General features: G+C 46.2%; 1 protein-coding gene across 5 annotated transcripts in view; it reads right to left on the bottom strand.

Moving 5' to 3' along the window:
* Window positions 1-15,225, bottom strand: part of LOC144495034 (uncharacterized) — a 166,769-nt gene that overhangs the window by 88,840 nt on the left and 62,704 nt on the right. For all 5 annotated transcript variants that reach the window (XM_078214844.1, XM_078214846.1, XM_078214841.1 and 2 more), the window contains exon 6: window positions 1,074-1,150. In XM_078214844.1, the coding sequence (XP_078070970.1) occupies window positions 1,074-1,150 (77 nt within the window). The remainder of the gene's footprint in view (window positions 1-1,073; window positions 1,151-15,225) is intronic.

Below are 15,225 nucleotides of genomic sequence, written 5' to 3'. Positions count from 1 at the left end.
GACAGAGTGGTGAAGAAGGCATCCAGCATACATGGTTTCATTGGTCAGAACACTGAATACAGGAGTTGGGATGTCTTGTTGAAGTTGTACAAGACATTGGTAAGGCCACACTTGGAATACTGTGTACAGTTCTGGTCACCCTATTATAGAAAGGATATTATTAAACTAGAAAGAGTGCAGAAAAGATTTACTAGGATGCTATCGGGACTTGATGGTTTGAGTTATAAGAAGAGGCTGGATGGACTGGGACTTTTTTCTCTGGAGCGTAGAAAGAAGGCTGAGGGGTGATTTTATAGAGGTCTATAAAATAATGAGGGGCACAGATCAGCTAGATAGTCAATATCTTTTCCCAAAGGTAGGGGAGTCTAAAACTAGAGGGCATAGGTTTAAGGTGAGAGGGGAGAGATACAAAAATGTCCAGAGGGGCAATTTTTTCCCACAGAGGGTGGTGAGTGTCTGGAACAAGCTGCCAGAGGTAGCAGTAGAGGCAGGTACAATTTTGTCTTTTAAAAAACGTTTTGACAGTTACATGGGTAAGATGGGTATAGAGGGATATGGGCCAAATGCAGGTAATTGGGACTGGCTTAGTGGCTAAAACAAAAAGGGGAAGCATGGACAAGTTGGGCCGAAGGGCCTGTTTCCATGCTGTAAACATCTATGAAATAGAACAAGATGATGATTCCATTGTTTTAAACCCTGAAACTCTTTCGTGATGCCATATGCATTCTCCCAAATTAAAGTTTATTTATTAATGTCACAAGTAGACTTACATTAACACTGCCATGAAATTACTGTGAAAATCCCCTCGTTGCCACACATCGGCTCCTGTTCGGGTACACTGAGGGAGAATTTTGCATGGCCAATGCATCTAACCAGCACGTCTTTCAGACTGTGGGAGGAAACCGGAGCACCCGGAGGAAACCCACGCAGACACGGAGAGAATGTGCAAACTCCACACAGACAATGACCCGAGGCTGGAATTAAACTCAGATCCCTGGCGCTGTGAGGCAGCAGTGCTAACCACTGTGCCGCCATGCTGCCCAAATTGTTGCTCACAAAGAATCTACACAAACCTGTACATCTGCAGACATTGCCATCAAAGTTATCCTCCACTTCCTGAGCACTAGGAGTTGCATTGTTCTTCAAGAGCCTGAGGAAGAAAAGAATGATAGAGTGCAAATGCCAAAAATCCAGATCCAAAATCAATACAAAATCATCCACTATCTCTATTTCTTCTCAATGTTATGTCCGCCTCCATTAATTCACAGACTCTTGCTGGAGTTGGATTCCCTGAGAGCCAGTAGTTCCACAGAACCTCAGCCAAATAGCTTCCTGAATGAATCAATAAATGTTGCTGCATTGACCTCAAATGGCATCTGTATTTCCCAGCATTCTTTTTTGAGTGTTACTACAGTCTCTCTTAAAGACCCAGTTAGGAGGATGAGCGAACACTCGAGATTGGAGCAAAAAAAGGAACAAAACACGCTACAATAATAGCAGAAAATGCTGGAAATACATAGCAACTTTTCAGGCATGTGCCATGCCACCACCCCCCCCCCCCCCCCCCACCCCACCCCACCTCACCCCCACCCCACCTATAATTACCTGTTTTTTGTCTCCTTTTGAATAAGTGTGTTATATTGGCAGTATTCCAATCTTCTGGAGCTTTGCCAGAATTTAAGGATTCTTGGAAGATTACTACCATTGCATCTAATGTCTCTGTAGCTACTTCTTTTTATATCCCAGGATGTAATCCCATCAGGTCCAGAGGACTTATCAACCTTTAGCCCCATTTGTTTCCCTCGTACTTTTTCTCCAATGCTAGTTACTTTATTTATACCGTCCCCGCCCAATGGCCTTTAATTATTTGGTATTTTTGGAATGCTATTAGTGTCTTCTACCGTGAAGACTAACATAAAGTATTTATTTAACTCCTCTGCCATTTCCTAGTTCCCCATTATTATTTCCCCAGTCTCGCTCTCTATTGGCCTATATTCACTTTGGCCTCTCTTTTTAAATATTTAAAGAAGCTCTTACTCTCTGTTTTATGTCACTTGCGAGTTTACTTTACACTCATAGTTTATCTCAAATGACAAAAATGTTGGTGGTTCCATGTCAAAAAAAAGGGAAATGGACAAAGAAAGAAAAATAGATACATCTAGAAGTGTGAATGGAAAAATTATGAAAAGTTGCTATCCGAAAGCAAAAACAAGAGAAAAATGAGAGTGAGACCAAAAATACTATTTTTCAACTCCATATGGATACATCCCACTGCATTATAACAGAGATAAACCTTGACTGGGGAGTACTACACCCTCTCGAAAGCATGATTGAAAACAGTGAATGAACACATCAATTATAAAACCAAGGCACAGATACTTTCTTTTGCAAAAGGATATGTTACAGAGGAATCAAAAACAGCAGCCCAGGCTTTCGGTTAGTCTTGGTTTTGATACTAAGTCGTTATTCTGTGGGATCAGCAGCTAGCTTTCAAAGGTTAGTCTTGGTCCACGCAGCTATTAAACATTCTTTAATAATGTGAGCATTGTCGACTGCGGGATCCTTTATCCTTGATAACAGGGACAGACGTGCACAATGATAACCCCACCATCAACTGAGTGCAAACCTTTTCTGCTCAGTCGATAATAAACTTTATATGAAGAAGCTGGATTCCTTAATGCGTCCTGCATTCAAGAGAACCTTCTGCCTTGTCCAGGTGATGGCTCCTTTACATGTTAGCGACATGATGCCATTCAAAGGAACTTTGCCTAGTCTATGCAATCTGTCCTTTCAATCCTTCTAGTCCCAGTATCATTCTTGAGAAGCTACATTGCATCCTGTCCAAGACAGGTCAATATTCAGTCAGCTCAATGTGTAGCGCCCAGAACTGAATGCAGTACTCTAAATATGTTCGAGCCAGAGCTCTATACAACTGTAACATCACTTCCACCCCTTTGTATTGCAGCTTGTGAGATAAAAACCAACATTCCATTAACCTTTCAATATATTTCTTGCGCCTGTCCATTAGCTTTTAGTGATTTCTGTTTATTGAATCTCTAAATCTCTGCTCATGGACAGTTCCGAGCTCCTCACCACTTAAAAAATATTCTGATCCATCTTTCTTGAGTCCAAAGTCCTGCATTGAACTCCATTTGCCAGAGTTTTGTCCATTCATTTGATCCATCAACAATCCATTGTGACTTTTTGTCCCCATTTACACTATCTACACTGCCAGCTAACTTAGTATCACCAGCAAAATCAGGCACGTGATTCTCTATTTATTCATCCAGATCATTTATGAATGCAGTGAAAAGCTAAGGTGCCATTACATGTCCCTGTGGTACACCACTAATCACATCCTGCCAGTTTGAGTCAACAACTATTATCTTTACTGTCAGACCTACTATCTTTGCTTTCATATCTATAACACATAAGCCTGTATTAAGGGCACCACATTACACTAATCTCTTCCTCTATATTTATTTTTAAAAACCTTGTTACGTTAGCCAAGGCTTTCTCATTTCTCCTTTCTGCAGTCATGCCACTTTCTTTGTAATCCATTCCTGTTCTTTATATGCATCCCCATCTACCACAGTCTCCCATGGGATCCCCAACTTCTTCCTTTTAAACCGTCTTTCACTGTCCATTGCGAATTAAAAACATCATCGGGCTCTAATCCGCATATTTGAAGAAGGCCCAACCGACTTCACACCAGAACTTTCACCATGCTTGGAAGAGTATGGCAAAATTGAAGAATGTGGGATTATGGCAGGACAGTGGCACAGTGGTTAGCACTGCTGCCTCACAGCGCCAGAAACCTGGATTCAATCCCAGCCTCGGGTGACTGTCCATGTGGAGTTTGCACATTCTCCCCGTGTCTTCATGGGTTTTCTCTGAGTGCTCTGGTTTCCCCCCACACTCCAAAGATGTGCAGGTTGGGTTGATTGGCCATGCTAAATTACCCCTTAGTGTCAGGTGGGTGAGCGGGGTAAATACATGGGTTTACAGGTTCGGGTCAGGTGGGACCTGTACAAGAAGGACGGGTTGCATCTAAACTGGAAGGGCATAAATATTTATGTTTAGGTTTGCTAGTGTCACACAGGAGGATTTAAACTAGTTTGGCAGGATGTGGTTGCTAATCAAAGAGGGTCTGAGAAAGAGCGGGCAGGGTGTGGTTGTTAATCAAAGAGGGTCTGGTGTTCCGCAGGGCTCTGTATTGGGACCTCTGCTGTATGTGATCTATATAAACAATCTGGAAGAAGGTGTAACTGGGGTGATTAGTAAGTTTGCGGACGACACGAAAATGGCTGGACTTGCAGATAGTGAGGCACATGGTCAGAGGCTACAGGTGGATATAGATAGGCTGGAAATTTGGGCAAAGAAATGGCAGATGGAGTTCAATCCAGATAAATGCGAAGTGATGCATTTTGGTCGAACTAACGTAGAGGGGAGCTATACGATAAATGGCAGAACCATAAAGGGTGCAGATACGCAGAGGGACCTGGGGGTGCAAGTCCACAGATCCTTGAAGGTGACGTCACAGGTGGAGAAGGTAGTGAAGAAGGCATATGGCATGCTTGCCTTTATAGGACGGGGCATAGAGTATAAAAGTTGGGGTCTGATGTTGCAGTTGTATAGAACGTGGGTTCGGCCGCATTTGGAATACTGCACCCAGTTCTGGTCGCCACACTACCAGAAGGACGTGGAGGCTTTAGAGAGAGTGCAGAGGAGGTTTACCAGGATGTTGCCTGGTATGGAAGGGCTTAGTTATGAGGAGAGATTGGGTAAACTGGGGTTGTTCTCACTGGAAAGACGGAAGATGAGGGGTGACCTAATAGAGGTGTATAAAATTATGAAAGGCATAGATAGGGTGAACAGTGGGAAGTTTTTTCCCAGGTCGGTGGTGACGTTCACGAGGGGTCATAGGTTCAAGGTGAGGCGGGGGAGGTTTAACACGGCTATCAGAAGGTCGTATTTTACGCAGAGGGTGGTGGGGGCCTGGAATGCGCTGCCGGGCAAGGTGGTGGAGGCGGACACACTGGGAACGTTTAAGACTTATCTAGATAGCCACATGAACGGAGTGGGAATGGAGGGATACAAAAGAATGGTCTAGTTTGGACCAGGGAGCGGCGCAGGCATGGAGGGCCGAAGGGCCTGTTCCTGTGTTGTATTGTTCTTTGTTCTATGTTCTTTGGTGGACTCAAGTGCATTTGTTTCAATGCAAGAAGCTTAACAGGTAAGGCAGATGGACTTAGAACCTGGATTAGTACTTGGAACTATGATGTTGTTGCTAATACAGAGACTTGGTGAAGGGAAGGACAGGATTGGCAGCTTAACGTTCTAGGATACAGATGTTTCAGGCAGGATAGAGAGGGATGTTAAAGGGTTGGGGGAGTTGCGCTACTGGCTAAGGAGGACCAGGCAAGACTGTTCTCTTCCTGTGGGGGAGCACTTCAGCGGTCACAGGCATTCAGCCTCTGTTCTTCGGGTAAGCATTCTCCAAGGCGGCCTTCACGACACACGACAGCGCAGAGTCGCTGAGCAGAAACTGATAGCCAAGTTTCGCACACATGAGGACGGCCTAAACCAGGATGTTGGGTTTATGTCACACAATCAGTAACCCCCACAGCTTGCCTCCTGGACTTGCAGAATCTCACTGGCTGTCCTGTCTGGAGACAATACACATCTCTTTAACCTGTGCTTAATGCTCCCTCCACTCACATTGTCTGTATCTTTAAGACCTGGTTGGCTGTAGAGATTCGCATTCTAATCAGTATTCTGTAACTTGATTTTGTGTCTCTGTGCCCTGTTTGAGAGCAGATTTCCACTCCATCTGACGAAGGAGCAGTGCTCCGAAAGCTAATGGCATTTGCTACCAAATAAACCTGTTGGACTTTAACCTGGTGTTGTTAAAACTCTTACTAAGGAGAATATCACAACTGTACTGCGGGAGGACACCTCGGAGCGCTCATACAGCGAGGCAATATGGGTAGAGCTCAGGAATATGAAGGGTCAAGTCATAATGTTGTGGGTTTACTATAGTCTGCCCAACGGGAGATAGAGGAACAGATATGCAGGCAGATTTTGGCAAGGGTGTAAAAGTAACAGGGTTGTTGTGGTGGGAGATTTTAACTTCCTCTATATTGATTGGGACTCATTTAGTGCTAGGGGCATGAATGGGGCAGAATTTGTAAGGAGCATCCAGGAGGACTTCTTGAAGCAGAATGTAGATAGTCCAACTAGGGAAGGGGGCGTACTGGACCTGGTATTGAGGAATGAGCCCAGCCAGGTGGTCAACGTTTCAGTAGGGGAGCAGTTCAGGAACAGTGACCACAATTCAGTAAGCTTTAAGGTGCTGATGGATAAAGATAAATGTAGTCCTCAGGCGAAGGTGCTAAATTGGGGGAAGGCTAATTACAACAATATTAGGCAGGAGCTGAAGAATGTAGATTGGGGTCAGATGCTTGAGGGCAAATCAACATCTGACATGTGGGAGGCTTTTAAATGTAAGTTGATAGGAATCGGGACCGGCACATTCCTGTAAGGATGAAGGATAAGTATGGAAGTTTTGGGAACCTTGGATAATGAGAGATATTGTGAGCCTAGTCAAAGAGAAAAAGGAAGCATTAGTCAAGGCTAGGAGGCTGGGAACACACGAAGCAAGTGCAAAATACAAGGAAAGTAGAAAGAAACTTAAGCAAGGAGTAAGGAGGGCTAAAAAGGGTCATGAAAAGTCATTGGCCAGCAGGATTAAGGAAAATCCCAAGGCTTTTTATACATATATAAAGAGCAAGAGGGTAGCCAGGGAGAGGGTTGGCTCACTCAAGGACAGGGGAGGGAATCTATGCGTGGAACCGGAGGAAATGGGCAAGGTATTAAATGAGTACTTTGCGTCAGTGTTCACCAAAGAGAAGGACTTGGTACATGGTGAGTCTGGGAAAGGGTATGTAGGTAGTTTGAGTCATATTGAGATCAAAAAGGAGGTATTGGGAGTCTTGAGAAACATTAAGGTAGACAAGTCCACAGGGTCTGATGAGATATACCCCAGGATACTGAGAGAGGCAAGGGAGGAAATTTCTGCGCCTTGAGAGAAATCTTTGTACCCTCATTGGCTACAGGGGAGGTCCCACAGGATTGGAGAATAGCCAATGTTGTTTCTTTGTTTAAGAAGGGTAGCAAGGATAATCCAGGTTATTACAGGCTGGTAAGCCTTATGTGAGTGGTAGAGAAATTATTGGAGGATTCTTTGAGACAGAATTTACTCCCACTTGGAAATAAGTGGACGTATTAATGAGAGGCAACATGGTTTTGTGAAGGGGAGGTCATGTCTCACTAACTTGATCGAATTTTTCAAGGAAGTGACGAAGATGATTGATGAGGGTAGGGCAATGGATGTTGTCTATATGGACTTCAGTGAGGCCTTTGACAAGGTCCCTCATGGCAGACTGGTGCAGAAGTTGAAGTCGCACGGGATCAGAGGTGAGCTGGCAAGATGGATACAGAACTGGCTCGGTCATAGAAGACAGAGGGTAGCAGTGGAAGGGTGCGTTTCTGAATGGAGGGCTGTGACAAGTGGTGTTCCTCAGGGATCAGTGCTGGGACCTTTGCTGTTTGTAATATATATAAATGATTTGGAGGAAAATGTAATTGGTTTGATTAGTAAGTTTGCAGATGACACAAAACTTGGTGGATTTACTGATAGTGATGAGGACCGTCAAAAGATACAGCAGGATATAGATCGGTTGGAGACTTGGGCGGAGAGATGGCAGATGGAGTTTAATCCGGACAAATATGAGGTAATGCATTTTGGAAGATCTAATAAAGATAGGAAATAGACAGTAAATGGCAGAACCCTTAAGAGTATTGATAGGCAAAGGGATCTGGGTGTACAGGTACACAGGTCACAAAGTGGCAATGCAGGTGGAGAAGGTAGTCAAGAAGGCATTCAGCATGCTTGCCTTCATTGGCCGGGGCATTGAGTTTAAAAATTGGCAAGTCATGTTGCAGCTTTATTACAGGAAGGATGTGGAAAAGATTGAAAGGGTGCAGAGGTGATTTACAAGGATGTTGCCGGGATTGAGTGGCATGCCTTATGAGGATAGGCTGAGGGAGCTCGGTCTTTTCTCCTTGGAGAGACGTAGGATGAGAGGAGACCTAATAGAGGTATACAAGATGTTGAGAGGCATAGATCGGGTGGATTCTCAGAGGCTTTTTCCCAGGGTGGAAATAAGAACATAAGAACATAAGAAATAGGAGCAGGAGTAGGCCATCTCGCCCCTCGAGCCTGCCCCGCCATTCAATAAGATCATGGCTGATCTGACGTGGATCAGTACCACTTACCCGCCTGATCCCCATAACCCTTAATTCCCTTACCGATCAGGAATCCATCCATCCGCGCTTTAAACATATTCAGCGAGGTAGCCTCCACCACCTCAGTGGGCAGAGAATTCCAGAGATTCACCACCCTCTGGGAGAAGAAGTTCCTCCTCAACTCTGTCTTAAACCGACCCCCCTTTATTTTGAGGCTGTGTCCTCTAGTTTTAACTTCCTTACTAAGTGGAAAGAATCTCTCCGCCTCCACCCTATCCAGCCCCCGCATTATCTTATAAGTCTCCATAAGATCCCCCCACATCCTTCTAAACTCCAACGAGTACAAACCCAATCTCCTCAGCCTCTCCTCATAATCCAAACCCCTCATCTCCGGTATCAACCTGGTGAACCTTCTCTGCACTCCCTCCAATGCCAATATATCCTTCCTCATATAAGGGGACCAATACTGCACACAGTATTCCAGCTGTGGCCTCACCAATGCCCTGTAAAGGTGCATCAAGACATCCCTGCTTTTATATTCTATCCCCCTCGCGATATAGGCCAACATCCCATTTGCCTTCTTGATCACCTGTTGTACCTGCAGACTGGGCTTTTGCGTCTCATGCACAAGGACCCCCAGGTCCCTTTGCACGGTAGCATGTTTTAATTTGTTTCCATTGAGATAGTAATCCCATTTGTTATTATTTCCTCCAAAGTGTATAACCTCGCATTTATCAACGTTATACTCCATTTGCCATATCCTCGCCCACTCACTCAGCCTGTCCAAATCTCTCTGCAGATCTTCTCCGTAGATGGCTGCTACGAGAGGACACAGGTTTAAGGTGCTGGGGGGTAGGTACAGGGGAAATGTTAGGGGGAATTTTTTCATACAGAGGGTGGTGGGCGAGTGGAATCGGCTGCCATCAGTGGTGGTGAAGGCAAACTCAATAGGGTCTTTTAAGAGACTCCTGGATGAGTACATGGGACTTAATAGGATAGAGGGTTATAGGTAGGCCTAAAAGGTAGGGATATGTTCAGCACAACTTGTGGGGCCGAAGGGCCTGTTTTGTGCTGTAGTTTTCTATGTTTCTATGTTTATGGAACCTTAGTTAGGCCGCACTTGGAATATAGTGTTCAATTCTGGCCGCCATACTACCAGAAGGATGTGGAGGCTTTGCGAGGGTACAGAAAAGATTTACCAGGATGCTGCCTAGTATGGAGGGCATTAGCTATGAGGAGAGGTTGGAGAAACTTGGTTTGTTCTCACTGGGGCAACGGAGATTGAGGGGCGACCTGATAGAAATCTACAACATTATGAGGTGCATGAACAGAGTGGATAGTCAGAAGGTTTTTCCCAGGGTGGAAGAGTCAATTACAAAGAACAAAGAACAATACAGCACAGGAACAGGCCCTTCGGCCCTCCAAGGCTGCGCCGCTCATGTGCCCACTACACCATTCTTTTGTATCCCTCTATTCCCAGTCTGTTCATGTAGCTATCTAGGTAAGTCTTAAACGATCCCAGCGTGTCCGCCTCAATCACCTTGCTTGGCAGTGCATTCCAGACACCCTCTGTGTAAAATACATCCCCCTGACATCTGTGTTGAACCTTGCACCCCTCACCTTGAACCCATGACCCCTTGTGTTCGTCACCTCCGAACTGGGAAAAAGCTTCCCACTGTTCACCCTATCTATGCTCTTCATAATTTTATACACCTCTATTAGGTCGCCCCTCATCCGCCGTCTTTCCAGGGAGAACAACCCCAGTTTACCCAATCTCTCCTCATAGCTAAGACCCTCCATACCAGGCAACATCCTGGTAAACCTTCTCTGTACTCTCTCCAAAGCCTCCACATCCTTCTGGTAGTGTGGCGACCAGAACTGGACGCAGTATTCCAAATGTGGCCTAACCATCGTTCTATACAGCTGCAACATCATATGCCAACTGTTATATTCTATGCCCCGTCCAATAAAGGCAAGCATGCCATATGCCTTCTTCACCACCGTCTCCGCCTGTGCTGCCACCTTTAAGGATCTGTGGACTTGTACACCCAGGTCCCTCTGTGTGTCTATACTCCTGATGGTTCTGCCATTTATTGTATAGCTTCCCCTTACATTAGATCTACCGAAATGCATCACTCGCATTTATCTGGATTAAATTCCATCTGCCATTTCTCCACCCAATGTTCCAGCCTATCTATATCCTGCTGTATTCTCTGACAATATTCATCACTATCCGCAACTCCAGCAATTTTCGTGTCGTCCGCAAACTTACTGATCACACCAGTTACATCTTCCTCCAAATCATTTATATATATCACAAACAGCAGAGGTCCCAGTACAGAGCCCTGCGGAACACCACTGGTCACAGACCTCCAACCGGAAAAAGACCCCTCCACTGTTACCCTCTGTCTTCTATGGCTAAGCCAGTTCTCCACCCAACTAGCTAGCTCACCTTTTATCCCGTGAAATTTAACCTTTTGCACCAGCCTGCCATGAGGGACCTTGTCAAACGCTTTACTAAAATCCATATAGACGACATCCACGGCCCTTCCCTCGTCAATCGTTTTTGTCACCTCCTCAAAAAACTCAACCAAATTTGTGAGGCATGACCTCCTTCATATTACTAGGGGGCATAAGTTTTAGGTGTGAGGGGCAAAGTTTAAAGTAGAGGGTGGTGGGTGCCTGGAACTCGCTGCTGGGGAAGGTAGTGGAAGCAGATACGATAGTGACTTTTAAGGGGCATCTGGACAAATAATGAATAGGATGGGAATAGTGGGATATGGTCCCCGGAAGGGTTGGGGGTTTTAGTTCAGTCGGGCAGCATGGTCGGTGCAGGCTTGGAGGGCCGAAGGGCCTGTTCCTGTGCTGTAATTTTCTTTGTTCTTTGAGTCTGGGTGGGACTGTTGTCGGTGCAGGCTCAATGGGCTGAATGGCCTCCTTCTGCACTGTAGGGATTCTATGAGTGGTGATTAAGATTAAGTCACCCTAACAACATAAGTGCCCATTTGCATGGTTTCCCCTGAGCTTGAATGTTAATATTGTTCCGTAATATTTGACACTTGCTTGTCACCGAACAATAGATTAATGTATTGACCAAGGTAAGCATCATGGGATGGTTAGTTTGTGCCTTTCCCCCCACCCCATTTCCTCCAACTGCCTTTTGTTACTCTGTCTTGTATCAATGCCCAAGTCCCATGATTTGATGCAACTTAGTAAAAACACATTTCAAAACAAAATCATTAAATTTTCCTCTACTATCTGGTGTCCACCTTCGCTCATGCTTTAATTTGATGGCCTCAGTCACTCACAAGCTTGAGACTAGATATTTTTGCCTGGAGCAATGACTGTGCAAGCTCAAGGGGAACTCTGCAATCTTAACACAATTTCACGGTCAATCAATAGCATTTGGTTCGCTGAGCTGGACTATCTTTAAACTTCAATGGCCTGTTCTTTCCAAATTATTTCAAAAAGCTAAGAGAATAATTTCAAATTTTATTCACGTAAATTTGTGTGTTTTGTTATGGGGGGGGGGAATTAAACTGGAAAACTTTACAAAGGTATAGAGGGATTTAGAGGGAATCCCCGTAACTGTGACAATCCCGCTCATTACACTGTCCCCCCACTATCACTGCATTTCTTCTTGCGCCCTAAATTAGCGCTTGATTGGCTTACTGTACCGCGGTGCCATGGATACATCTATCCTGCAGCTCCACTCATCCAAACAAGCTGAGCGAACCTCAAACCTATTGGACAATTGCAAAGGCTGAGGCTCTTGCACTCCTGAACTCTGGGTGCCCTTACTTGCCTCACTCGCAATCACACTCTTCTGTCCCTGACCAAACCAGAAGACTCTATTCTAATTGGTGTGGAGGCACAAAACATCCAGGTGAGTTTCCCCCTCCCCATGTCTGCAACTTGGTCTCCAGCTCAATAACTGAGCCAAAACTCCTTGAGCCGCACAACCTGGACATGTTTGCCCTGGATCACACTGGCATCCAGGAACACCACATGCGGCAGCCTTAACACATCACCTGTGCTGCCATCCTTAATGTGTTTTCATTAATTACTTAATTATATTATTCACTTGTTTATTTTCCTTTTATCTATATTTTAAATTTACCACCAGTTTGTATACTATTTCAAACCTTAGGACTGGATTAGGCCTTAACCACTTACATATGTACACCAAACAGCGAACTCCTTTTTTCTGTAGCAGGGTAAGAACCTATTCATACAGGGTCAAAAAATGTAGAAAAAGCAAAAGGAGAGGAATACCTCCTTTCGTAACCCCACCCCCACACACACACATTAAGATGTGCAGTCAGAGAGCCAGTGCAGACTCGATGGGCCAAATGGCTTCCTACCATGCTGCAGGGATTCTATGATACTATGAGGACTTTGTTCATCAAGCTACAATTCAAAAAAAACACACATGTATTCATAGATTTTGTAGTGGCACAGTACAGAAACAGTGATAATGCTACACCTTTCCAAATCACTATTTTTTGTAATAAGAATACTGTGTCCAAAAGAAGGAGGCCATTCAGCCTGTCACACCTGCACCGACAACAATCTCACCCAGGCCCTATCTCCGTAATCCCACGTATTTAACCTGCTAATCTTCCTGACTCTAATGGTCAATTTAGCATAGCCAATCTTCCTAACCCGCACATCTTTGGACTATGGGAGGAAACCCATGCAGACACAGGGAGAATGTGCAAACTCCACATAGACAGTGACCTGACGTTGGAATTGAACCCTGGTCCCTGGCGCTGTGAGGCAGCAGTGCTAACCTCTGTGCTACCGTGTTACCACTCCCCTCCCCTCCTCCCTCCACTCTTACTTTACGAAGGAGATAAATAGGAACATATATTTTTTTCATTCATTTACAGGATGTGAGAGTTGCTGGCTAGGCCAGCATTTATTGCCAATTCTTAACTGCCCTTAAGAAGGTGGTAGTGCACTGTCTTCTTGTACCACTGAAGTCCATGAGTTGTAGGAACACCCACAGTGCTGTTGGGAAGGGAGTCCCAGGATTTTGACCTCACAACAGTGAAGGAACAAGAATATATTTCCAGGCTCGTGTGGCTTGGAGGGAATATCCAGGCAGTGGTGGTTTCATATGTGGCCATCCTCAATATGCACTGTCTGAAGAGCCTTGGTGAGTTCCTGCAGTGCATATTGTGGATGGCCACACTGCTACCACTGTGCGTTCGTGGTGGAGGGAGCGAATGTTCATGGATGGGGTACCAATCAGGTGGATTGCTTTCTCCTGGATGTCGTCAAGCTTCTTGAGTGTTGTTGGAGCTGCACTCATCCAGGCAAGTGGAAAGTATTCCATCACACTCCTGATTCCTGCCTTGGAGATGGTAGACAGGCTTTGGGGATTCAGGAGGCAAGTTACTCATCACAAGATTCCTCTCCCCTGGTATGCTCTTGTAGCCACAGTATTTATACGGCTAGTCCAGCTAAGTGCTGCAGATGCTGGAAATACTCAGCAAGTCAGGCAGCATCTGTGGAGAGAAACAGAGGCCGTGATTCTCCCAAAAGTGCTGAATTGGCAGGAAAACTGTTCTAAATCCCGACTGTTCTGTCAGTTCAGCTTCTCACCTGAATCTCCGCACTCTGTGCACTGAAGAGGTCCCAGTCGGGAATCTCATTAAAAACCCATGGAGGGCGGGGCCTATTTGCACCGAAGTTTGTCAGTTCTGGAACTCTGCGCATGCACAGTGGCCCCAAAATGTCAACCTCCCGTTTGATGGCCAGCCCGATCGCTAGCCAGTCCGGGACCCCCACAGTGCTGCCCCTCCAGCTCCCCCCACAACAATTCCTGGGCCAGTCCTGAACCCCCCTGTCCTAGAGCGCCCCGATGTCCAGGCCCCACCCCCCAGTAGTGATGATCCCCCACTCCCCTCACTCCGGCAGACTACACCCCCCCCCCAACCACCCCCAGGTCAGACACCCCCAGAGGCAGGCCCCCCCCAGACCACCACACCACCGCCCCCTCCCCCCCCCCAGACCACCCCAATCGTTGCCCTCCCCCCACCCCGACCGATTGCCCCTCGGTCCTACCCACAATGGGCCCTGCCCTCTTGGCACTACCCGATGCCCAATGGGCAGTGCCAAGGTGCCCCCTGGGCATGGGCACTTTGCCCTTTGGGCAGTGCCAGGGGGCACAGGCTGGCACTGCCATGGTGTCCATGCCCAGGGGGCACCACTCCTCCGCCACCCGACCCCCTGGGGGCACCGATTGCCCCCCCTTCATTCCGGCGCGGTCTCCTGCTAGTTCCCCGAACATGGGGAGCTAATCTGAACCCTGCCGGAATGAAGTACTCCTGGCGGGGTGGGAGATTCAATCGGGACCTGAAAGGTCCCGATAATTAACTAATAAACATATTTAAAATACATGCAGAAAAGATTTAAATTACTTACCTGCCTTCCCGCCGGTTTCTAGCTTGGTCTGACCGGCCACTGTTCTCCGGCTCTGGGAGATGTGCATGCGTTCCCGGCGCATGCGCAAATCCCTGTTCAGGGCCGGAGATGCATGTCTCCCACCGCGACCCGACAGAAAAGTTGCGGATCGCAATGGGAGAATCGTGGCCAAAGTTTCTGAGTTCTTAAACCAATAGGAGACGGAGGGGCAGGAACAGAGGTAGCATTTCTGGTCAATGAACTTTCATCGGAAAAGAAGGAACAGAGAAATATAAGAGATTTTAAGTCAGGAAAAGGGGGTAGGGGGCAGGAAGAACACAAAGGAAGGTCTGCGATTGGGTGGAGGGCAGGAGAGATTCACTTTTGCATCATGAAACCTTTTGTTAGTTAATCTCTCCTGCCCTCCACCCAATCACAGACCTTCCCTCGTGTTCTTCCTGCCCCCTACCCCCTTTTCCTGACTTAAAATCTCTTATATTTCTC

This window comes from Mustelus asterias, chromosome 6 (assembly GCF_964213995.1).
Source record: "Mustelus asterias chromosome 6, sMusAst1.hap1.1, whole genome shotgun sequence".
In the NCBI taxonomy this organism is placed as follows: domain Eukaryota; kingdom Metazoa; phylum Chordata; class Chondrichthyes; order Carcharhiniformes; family Triakidae; genus Mustelus; species Mustelus asterias.
The sequence above is the reverse complement of the archived record's forward strand: the minus strand, read 5'-3'. Positions and strand labels throughout refer to the sequence as shown.